At 39.1% G+C, this 11185-nt stretch overlaps 1 protein-coding gene across 1 annotated transcript; it reads left to right on the plus strand.

The window, feature by feature from the left end:
• Window positions 1-1124: 1124 nt before the first annotated feature.
• On the plus strand, window positions 1125-10119 carry fam131aa (family with sequence similarity 131 member Aa). The gene is made up of 6 exons (XM_047367979.1): window positions 1125-1215; window positions 1346-1380; window positions 5937-6048; window positions 6128-6310; window positions 8875-9018; window positions 9172-10119. Exons 1-6 carry the CDS (start codon window positions 1125-1127, stop codon window positions 9714-9716), a joined length of 1110 nt encoding a protein of 369 aa, XP_047223935.1. The 3' UTR covers window positions 9717-10119.
• Window positions 10120-11185: the final 1066 nt, after the last annotated feature.

Raw genomic sequence — 11185 nt, forward strand, 5'->3', positions numbered from 1 at the left:
GGCCTCTTGCTGACAGCTTCACATAAACACTTCTCACTGCTAAATGTAAACCTTGGATCACTCTAGAGATGATCACTTGTCGAGTTTTTTTTTTTTTTTCTCCCCATTTTGATAGTTTTTGATCCATTGAATTAGTTTTCTTCCTTGGCTTTCCGGTTTTCTGTCTATTTTAAAGCAATTGATCACATTTTAACTGAGCAGCCTCCTGCAATTCTCTTCATGTTTTCCTCTCTCCAACTTTTTAATCAGTGTACTCTTATTTTTCATAGAACAGGGTGCTATATTTATTTTAAGCAACCATACTACATCCTCTACAGCCCAATAATCAGAAACTCCCTCAGTTAAACAACTAGTATATCTGATATGGTTAACAGGACTAAACCAACAGGTTATTTTCAATATTTGGAAAATTTAAGAGAACAACACTTTTTTTTTTTTTTTTTACAGTTATTGCAATAAGAACCAGACGACCTAAATTAACATTCTGATTTATTATACCAGGAATTTCTACATTATTTAAATGAATAGTATGATTAGGTCAAATTAAACAGTTTATCGGCCTGCAATGCAAGGACCAGGGGTTTCCACCTGTTTTTTATAGATTGACCGATGTGTGTCTCTCAAATGACCTTTCAGGAATTGCACCTCTAAGCCTGAATGTTGCATGAAAAAGTCAAAACAGCTTCTAGGGTTTTTTATTACCGGCAAAACCGTTCAGAAATCATGTTTATTTTGTGTTCATGAGGCATTATAAGATGCTAAAGGTTCTCATGAGCAGGATTGATAAAATGCTTCCAAAATGTTTTGTTTTTTTTATTGTTCCTTTTTGGAAGTCATTGCACAAAATGCTCATTCGAGAAGAGCAAATCTATAACTTACTGACCTTTTTGATGTCAGTAATTTTCCACGCATCTTTCCTGCATGTTTCTTTTTTTTTTTTTTTTTTTTTTTTTTTTTTTTTTTTTTGCTGTTCACGGAGTGACTGCAGATGTGTGAAATCCTCTGATGATACCAATAAGTACCAGTCTGTAGCACTGATTCTGGGACTGAATCTGGATTTTCAGCACCACGGAGATGAGGGAGGTGGAGGGGGGGCGCTGAAGAGACGACGCCGCCTTGCGTTGATGACGCTCGCCATCGGGAGACATTTGGACAGCCTTCAGCCTGTATGTAACCCATATGTAGACCAACAAATGATCGGCCTGAGCAGGAGATGTAGTGCGACCCAAGAACCAAGAGTTACGGAGATGTTTCGGCCGTCACTGTAGCGTCTCTGCTTAGCCGCAGATCCCGCAGCTGGAGGACAAACCCCGCGGTATCATCTGTTGATCGGATTGGGAGACAGCGCATAACCATGAGTCGCCGCGGACCGACTTCCAGGTAGGTGGCCGAGAAAGAGAGAGAGAGAGCGGCTGTGATGGGAATCAGAAGCGGCGTCGTTAGGAGGCTGTGGAGCTGCTCATGAAGGAAAGCTGTTTATCTGGTGCAGGTACGGAGCTATTGGTATGCAGATCAAGACTTCAGAGAGAACATCGGCTGCTGTTTCATCTTTTTTTTTTTTTTTTTTTTATTCCCACTCAATCATAATTGCAGACTGCAGATATGCGCTTCTCAATGGCGGATTGATGCGTTATTCAGCTGTGAGCGCCTCGCTTCTGCTGCTTGAATGCACCATTTCCAGAAAAAAAAAACACGTGTGGTTTCTGCACTGCAGCCTTGCTCCATTCATACAGAGCTGCGGGCTCACTGGCTTCAACCTACCACTTGTTGGTCATATAAGTCAAAATCACAGTGTCCAGATGTGCCAGGCGGCACAGCAGTTATCTTACATGGCTTGTATGCTTATTTAAGATTGGTTGGGAGAAATCATCCAGGAAACCTAATTATTTTAGCCGCAGTCGCAGCCACATATCAGGTTTGTTTGGCTTAATTAGCTCCATTTATGCAGAGAGCTGGCAACCTGCAGTGGGAGGTTGAAGAGAGACTCCAAAGCATGAACACATTATGCAGGTGTGCAGTGTTTTCTTCCAAAAAGTAACATTTGCCGTTCATTTCAATATACATTTGATTAAAACATTTTTTTGTTGTCAATAACATTTAATTATAATCAAGCCCAGGGACGGATATAGAAGGATGCGTGTCCCCTTGGCTGGAGCCATTTTTGGTGCCTTGAACCCAAACATGAACAGTACAATTGGGTGGTCGCGATAGTACTTCGGGTAACTTCCTGTCTGGCATAATGGAGGACGTTCAGAACAATGATATCCAGACGCCACCGCAGAAGCAACTCCACATAAGTGGGGTTTTGATGCACAACTATGTTTCTGTGCTGCTGTAAATGAGAAATCAGAGACAAAGAAATGGAAAGAGCTTTTTCCTTGTTTACTGGTTATTTTCACAAAGGGGGATGAGAAAAATAACATGAGTGGAATTGCAAGATTAAACAACAGGCTATGCAGTGTCTGCTCATGTCATTTCATATCAGCTTAGTCCCTGTTACTGGTTTATTGCTTTTACACTGCTCAGAGTCTCACCATGTCAAAGCCTACTGATAAGTAGCTTATTTATGGACATGAGGTAGATGTTTAATTACAAAATAAACTGCTTGAAAATAATGTCTTAATCAGTGCACTTCGGTTTGCAAAAATACATCTAGACAGCAACAAGCAACGTTAATATTTCATCCAGGCTGAGTTTATCTTGAGTTTAGGCTCACTTAAGGAAATGTTACAAAGTGAAGATTTAAACCACCTTGCCAGTAATATCAGCAGTGTCATACACTGGGAAGGCTTTATTGACGTATTTATGCCAGTCTGGCAACATCAAGTAGTTCATCACATCCATGTATGACCTTAAGGATTCAGAATTTGGTCTATGTTTGCTTTTTGGCATCTGACATGGGTCTAATCTATCAATATAACTGACCTTATCTCTACTCAGTGATGATAGATAGATAGATAGATAGATCTTGTCTGTAACATATATATATATATATATATATATATATATATATATATGTTTGTACTATTACTTAATTTATTACAGAGAACTTTGAAGTGATGAAAGAAGAAACAACTGAGACATATTTACATTTTAAAACATTGAAATTATAGAATATTAAATCAGTTAAAAAAGGAGACAAATAAGGATAAATTATAATTTCATTTGTGATGAAATTTAAAATGCTGGTATAAATACATGACATAAAATATTAATATTAAAGGCATCAAAATAAAAATGCAATAAAACCAAATAAAGATGGAACGTACTTATATTTAATACACATTAATTATCAGAAAGTAAAGTAACGAGAAAGGAAATCACTCAGGTTCAAGCAAAAATAGTTGCTTTTTAAAATCATTAACATTTTTGTCTGCTCTCAAGACTTTAGGAAGATTAAGTAATAATGAAATGAACACCTCAACATGAGTATTGGTTTTAACTTTAGGTACCAACAGAAAATATTTCTCAGAAGAGCTAATGGATTGACTGGACCTGTAGGATAAAAGCAAATGACATATAAATGTTGCTAAAACCCTTAATACTTAAAATAACATCTAGACATTATATTCAAATCTCAAATACACAATTAATTGTTTGGATTTTAAAGGTAAAAGTTTGAAAGGTGGAAATATTAGGTTTTTAGAATTAGAAGGGAGAAACCAGATACATGGAGCATGCCTTGATAATTCACCCACTTTAATGTCCTAGCTGGAAAAATGTCCTCTACATGTGAGAACATGACATTATAAATTTACATCACCTGATAAACAAAAATGAAACTCTTCAATCAATAACCCTGGTATATAATGGGAAAATTCATGTTGACAATAAAATACTAATCAACTGAGATTGCTTGATTTTTCTTTAAATTATTATTTTTACAAAACCTTACCTCGCCTCGTTGGAACATTTGACTTGGAAAATATGTTTGATTTTTTTTTTTTTTTTTACAAAAAAAAACTGGCAATGTGTCCAAAAAGGCAAAATAAAAGGCATTCATAAAAACACAAGTTTAACTTATTGTAAAAAGGGTATTTATTTGTTAAAGGGGTTCATTTGTGTAATTCTTTTGATGAATTCAAATTCAGTTAAACAAAACAAAAGTCTTAAATGCAACTTAAGAATAATAAAAAGAAGACCTCACTCCTACAACATTGAGGTCTCAGTTTTAGTTGTTTTTGTTTATAGATCTACCAACCAATCAGCCAGAGACTGGCCACCAGCTCTGATTGGTGATCTGCGGACCAAATACTGTGAAATTCTATTCAATAAATGCATCAAAACCAACAGCTCAACTTTCTTGGTCTATAAACAAATCAAACAATGTGCTTTGATTCACTTTCATTTGTCCAATACAAATCTGATAAAGATTATATAGGGCATATGCTTTTATGCAGAAATTGTGATAATTTGTAAATTATTTCATTTTCTGTTGGATTCACAAGTACTTCCTCGGTCAAGTAACCTGAACCACACTTTTTTTTCTATTTTTTTTTTGTGTTTTAGTGTTTTTGGGGATAAAGGAATGGGTCAAACCTGCTATCTCTAAACATAAACGGAAATCATTATCTGACAGGAAAAGTCTGATCTGTACACCTTTAGTCAACTAATGACAATAATTTGTCATTATTTAAATGCATTTGGTAAAAGGAGATTGTACAAATTGTAAACTGTCAAAATTACCTTACTTTGTTCTGTCAGTATGTAGGAGATGGTATCTGTTTAGAAAAAGAAAAGGTGAAGATGAAATTAGTACTAGTATTTGGTTTGATGATTGGGTTATTCTTTTTCTCTTTTTCAAAAAAATGTGTAACTTATTTTAGCTACTTGACAAAAAAAATCTAATAGATTAAGAAGTAAGCATACAAATGCAACACAAATGCAGCTTAATGCAGCATGGAGCTCTGACCTGCAACAATCCCCATTAAAGAGTTGAGTTGTCCATGGTGCTGAAATCTGTAAGTCTGAAGCTCATGAGGGAGGCCTTTCAGAGCTCCATGCTTCCCCATGTTTGTCAGCATTCAGGATGAGTGGCGTCTCACTGGTGGGTTTTTCAGGCTGAAGCTCTTCTCTGGGGAGGGTTGACTGTCACCTGAGCTGTAGAAACTGTTTCCACCTTCATATTGCTTCCTCTTGGAGCTCCCCGCCTGTCTTTTTGCTCACATTTCCTGTCATGCTTGACTTCAGTGTAAGCCTTTTACCACTGCCGGAAAGATTTTCTTTCTTAGCTGCTTTAGGAGTCAATCTGCTTAACAATATCTGTTAAGTCATGCATGTTTGCTTGGGGTACATGTCTGCTGCTTGTTAAAAGTCACAGAAACAGGACCCATTTTGAATCTGTCTTGTCCAACTCATCTAGTTGGTCATGTGAGTTTGCCTTTTCAGGGCACGAAGTTCATCAGGTAGCAGTATTAGTTTCAATCAGCGGCTTTGCGGTGAGCGAGCCCGGCTGGAACTGCTTTACACACACACCAAATGTCTCCTCAGTCAAATGGAAACTCTTGTTCCAGCCCTCTGCTCCCTCCAACCCTGACCACTCGAACCGGTTTCACTGGCTTACCGTGGCTTTAGCAGCATCTGGGCAGCAAATTTAGGGCATTGCTGTCTGCTTGTCTGACTAGTGGTTTAAACCAGCAAAGCGGAGCTGTGATGTTGAGTTGTGTGGGCATACCGCACCCTGAAACCTTCTCTGTATGTCCGCAATGACGGGAGTAGTGAAAGAATGGAGAGGCAAAGGGTGGAAGAGGTAGGAGAATTTTACACTGAGGTTAAAGCTGTGTTTTCATACTGTATATTCATATGTTGGATCATAAAAGCTGAAATTGTGGGTATGTTGGAGAATTTAAACTGTTTGTGAGATGAAATGACTGGGATTTCATGCACAAATGCAGAAAATCGATGCAAATTTTGCTAAAATATCATGTTTATTGCAGGTGAAATTTGAACAGTGTGAAATGATTCCAAAGTCGGGAAAATCTCCAGCAGACTCCCGGAAAAGTGTAGGCATCCATGAATTTGCAGCACTCGCCAGATCTTCATTAAATGGTAAAGAAAATCTTTTAAATTTGATCTTTAAACAGTGTTTCAAATATCAGTCTGATTTCTTCATCTCCATTTGATCCAGGCATCTCTCAGGCAGTGAGGGACCATGTGACAAAGCCCACATCCCTGGCTCAGGGCCGGGTCGCCCACCTCATAGAGTGGAAAGGTTGGCCAAAACCTACAGGTCCTCCACCAGGCACTCACTCCCAGTTCAACTCTTACTGCCGTCTGACTGAAGGGGAGAAGGAGGCTCGGTTTGCTGCAGGTATTCACCTATTTTCTCCTTTCTGACCCACAACCTGCAGAAAGTTTTACAATTTACGTCCAATTTTTACAGTTAGGTTTAATCCTAGTTGAAACTAGTTATAGTCACTTGTCTGTTTGGGTAAACATGTGCATCCTGTTACTTAGCATGGTTTAACTACAGCATCATCTCGTGACCGGCGTCCACCTTCTGTTATGAGCCTAATCTGTTCAAAACTCCTGTCTCCCTTGGAAAGGCCCCGCCCTGTCGCAGGATCTCTGGGCCACCGGCTTGTCTTGGCAGCAGATGGTGGCCTATTAGACATACACTCTCAGAACACTTCGCTGCCCACCGACGGTACAGCAGCGCTTGTTGCTTTTTGCCGTGACTCATCCTTTCTGGCGCCGGTGACATCGCTGCAGCTTGATGAGGAGATAATGTGAGGGGGAGGAAAGCAGGGAGCAGACGAGGCGAGCGTACATCACGCGCATTATGAAGTCTGTTTGTCTTGATAGCCTAATTAACGCAGCAAAATGCCAAAAGGCTACCTCACCGTGAGCGTTTAAAACTGAAAGCTGGGACTGGGTTATTGTTTTTCCTTTTATGGGCAGCTGATTACGTCTGAACCACTTTCAAGGTAACCAGGGGAATTTTAGACAGAACGTTTTGAGATTTTAGATAAAGAGACCATATGAAGGCATAGCCATGAACTCCACTGATCAAACGTATAAAAATTTGATAAATATTGAGAAAGCAGCATTGAGCTTACAAGATATCTTTGAGTCTGATAAAAGCAGAGATGACTCAAACAAAACCTCTTAAAATGTTCTGTAATAATTATAAAAAAGGGCAGTGTAGTGCATTCTTGTTAAATATTTTTAATATTTAAATACTTATGCTAGTTTTCATTGAAATCAGACTTTTCAGTTCATACCTTGACGATGGTATGATGTGAAATTATTGCAGTTTTGTAACTTTTTTTGAACATTGATTTACCTTGATACTTGTTACTGGCCCATTTCTTAGCTATTTTCTTCCCTCTTGATTAGTTGTGAGACCCACCTATAGAAGCAATACACTACCAGAAAAAAATAAAAGCAAAAACATGGGTAAGGTTATTTTTTTTTCCTCATTCAGATCTGAACATGATCTTGCATGGCAGACCACCCATAAAACAACTATCTAACTTAAACTGGTTTGTTTGAACCAATCTCTCACTTGCAGTAGAACTAGTTGGTAAAGTCAAAGTCTTGCTGTAGCATCTTTTTATTCTTCATTTTTCTCTCAGAAAGAAAAATCCAGTGAATCCCACCAAAACGGATTATACTCTAAATTACACAGTGCTGTGAAAAAAAATATTTTACCCCCTTACAGATTTGTTCCTGTCTTGATTATTTTTGTCACTCTTAACTGTTTCAGATTATCAAACAGATGTTAATAATAATTAACCTAATTTTCTAGAAAGCCCAGCTCAATTTTGATAGCCAAACCCAGGCCAGACCCTTTACAGAACCTGTCTGACAACATGATGGTCTGAAAGAGTAACACTTCCTGCCTCAAACTAAGGAAATAGAAGAACAGATGACATTATCAGTGTGGAACCGCAGCAAGAACCAATATCTACAGATAGAAAAAACACGGAACAGGTTACTCTACTCTTGCCCAGAGCACTTGATAACTCATCCTGCATCTAAAGCACAACAGGCCTCATTTCGGTTAGTTAAGGTTCTTTCTACACCAATAAGAAAGAGACAAGAAAACAATCCTGCAGACTGATGAGACAGAATTGCAACACTTTGGAAAGTTTTTGTTCCAATACATTTGATAAGAAGCTAACAGCATCTCAGAACAAGAACATCCTAGTGACAGTAAAACATGGTGGTGATGGCCTGGGGTTGCTTGGGGGCCTGAATGACTTAATGACTGAATGACTTAACTAAGGAAACCATGTAATCTGATCTCTAGCAGAAAATCCTGAAACGGCATGTCTAGTCATCAGTTTGTGACCTAACGACTAAGCACATTTGGGTTATCCAGCAGGACAATTATCTGAAGGATCCAACAGCAAGTCCACCTCTGAATGCACAGCCAGTTATTAGGTTATTCTATATTTTTCACATAGGGCCAGGTTGGTTTGGACAGCTTTTGCCCTTGATAAATGAAATCATCTGGAAACTGTATTTTGTATTTACTCAGGTTCTCTTTGTTTAATATTAAAATTTGTTTGATGATCTTGAAGATTTTGTTGTGACAAAAAAGCAAAAACTGTGGACAAGGCGACCAATCTGCAGTATATGTCACCCAGACACCAACAACCACAGTGTAGTTTAGGCATTATTCTTAATGCTATTTATTCTTTTCATATACAAATAATCCTTTTCCTGGTTGTTTGCTGTTTTGATATATCTGTAAATTTGACGCATACCCGAGCAACTGGAGCAGACAAAATGTGAAAAACTTCGCAGGTATCATAATACTCCTGGAACTGTACTAAGCTTTAATCGGACTTGGACCCATAGGAGTTAAAAGCTAGTGATCCTCGTTGTTGTGCTTACATTGACTAACTGAACGTGTTTTCTTACTAGGAGTGGCTGAGCAGTTTGCCATTGCTGAGGCCAAGCTGCGAGCCTGGGCATCTCTAGATGATGATGATGATGATGAGGAAGACTTCAAAGATGAAGAATTCCACATCAATGAACAGCCTCGTACCTTGTCCACCGAGAGCCCAGGTATCCAACGTCATCATTGTCCTCTTCCTCTTATCCTGTAATGCTCACTGTTTTCATGAATCACTGCTGACAAATCAATCATCTTCTCATTTTCTTCCCCTGTAACTCATCCCACCCATGTCCAGGTTTTCTGACTGTCTGCTCCTCCCTCAGATGCTGACATGTCCAAAACTATCAGCGGAGTGCCATGCCACCCTGAGACTCAAGGGATCGAGTTGCCACAATCGGTTCGTCCTGTAGGCTCCACCAGTAGCAGAGGCAGCAGTGACGGTCCTTTCCGTGATAGGCTTCCAACTAATAACGACCTACAGAGCGACTCTGCAACTTCACGCAGCGACTGCATGTGTCCATTCTTGGAGGAAGAAGAAGATGAAGAGAGGCTCAACGGTCTGGTGGAGCAGCTGGCTCCTTTGCAGGATCAGCGTGGCGAGGACTTTGTCCACAGCAAGCCAGAGTGGAGGCCACGAAACAGGAGCAGCAGGTTTGACTCCTGCTACTCCACCTCTCACTCTGAGTCTCCTGGGGAGGAGGACGAGGAGGACGACGAGGAAGGCAGTGTGTTTCATGAAGTGCGGGTGTGGCACTGCAGCCCCAGAGGCTTCTTCTCTGACCGGGGGTCTTCCGGAGTGGCGTCTTTTGATGAAGAAGAGGAGAGGGAGGAGGTAGAGGAACAGAAGAAAGAGGAGAATTTGATGTGATGTATTGTCGATGTTTATGTCTTTCTGAGCCAACCGGTTGATTCTGATGACATAGATCTATTCCGATTACAATGTGAACCTCCTCTCATCTCCTATTCTTTTCCCTCCATCTGTCCTCCACTGGAAGCCTTTCATCCCCCACCCCTCCAGGCCTTTGGCGGATCTCCTTCCACAAGTTATCGCTGCCGTAAACAGTGTACATGTTGGAGAGTTCAATGAGGATGTAAATCTGTTGTTCAAACTGAGTTTTGTACATTCTTGTGAAGAGTCATGTGCTGTTTTTATTTTTTTTCTATGGATGTTTTGTAGTGTGGTTTATTTTCCAGCTCATGCTGTGTAACATGAGTTTGATATGGAAAGTACGAGCGTCCTGCATATGTAAAAATAGATTTTTGGAACAAGAGTCGCTGGTGGTTCTTTTTTTGTTGCCCCCACAGCAAAATAAAAAACAAACATTCAAAACATTCAAAAAAGGGAAACAAATTCTCAGTTTTGTTTTACACATTTTTTTCTTTAAATTTATTTCTTCATGTACAAAAACAATTGCATGTTCTCTGAAAAATAACAATGGTAGGTGAGTTCAAAATGCACAATCCTCCTATGTACAACAGCATATAGATGTGTATTTCTGTATGTACAAAGCATATACAGGCTAGTGTCAAATAAAGGGAGATACTACAGACTTATTGCTTAACTAGATACGCTGCAAATGAGCTTAGATGCTGTTTACCATTAATTCCTTATACATAACTTAATAATACAAGCATTACTGAATGTTTGACTGCAGCTCAGGCATGGGCCAGTAACAAGTATCAAGGTAAATCAATGTTCAAAAAAGTTGCAAAACTGCAATAATTTCTGATTTGAATGAGATGTCAGATGAAGTGCCTTTTTCCCTCCAGCTCTATGAAGCTTTGTGTAATGCAGCACCGCCCCAAACCCACCTGTCGCTGCACATTACTGTTCAGCTGCCCAAAAGAAGGCTACTAAACATTTCTCTCACATACAAGTGTACCAAAATAAATTTAAATGCAATATAAGTCAATGTCTTTCACCAATCCTGTTTATAACTTATACTTCATTTAGATCCAGAAAATACAGTTAGTGTTGTTTTGTTTTTCATAGATATGGCTTACAACTAATAAAATTATTTGAAGGTTATGTATAACCAATTAGAAATATATTTTCATATAGAATGTTATGTTATGGCCTACACAATTAGGAGATAGACTGCTGACTTGACAGTGATCCAACTGACTATAGTACCTCAGTAAGGTGTAGGCTACAACATGCCATTTCTGAAGAAGGTGGATGTTTACAGACTGCATTTTAATGGAAAGTTGCATGTAAGGAAAAAAGTGTCGCTGAAAAATGTACTCAAGTAACAGGGATAACCACAGCCTTGAGAGGACTGTGAAGCAAAGCCCATTCAATAGTTTGGGGGAAAATTAACAAGCTGTTCACTGCAG

This window comes from Girardinichthys multiradiatus, chromosome 6 (assembly GCF_021462225.1).
Source record: "Girardinichthys multiradiatus isolate DD_20200921_A chromosome 6, DD_fGirMul_XY1, whole genome shotgun sequence".
NCBI lineage: Eukaryota > Metazoa > Chordata > Actinopteri > Cyprinodontiformes > Goodeidae > Girardinichthys > Girardinichthys multiradiatus.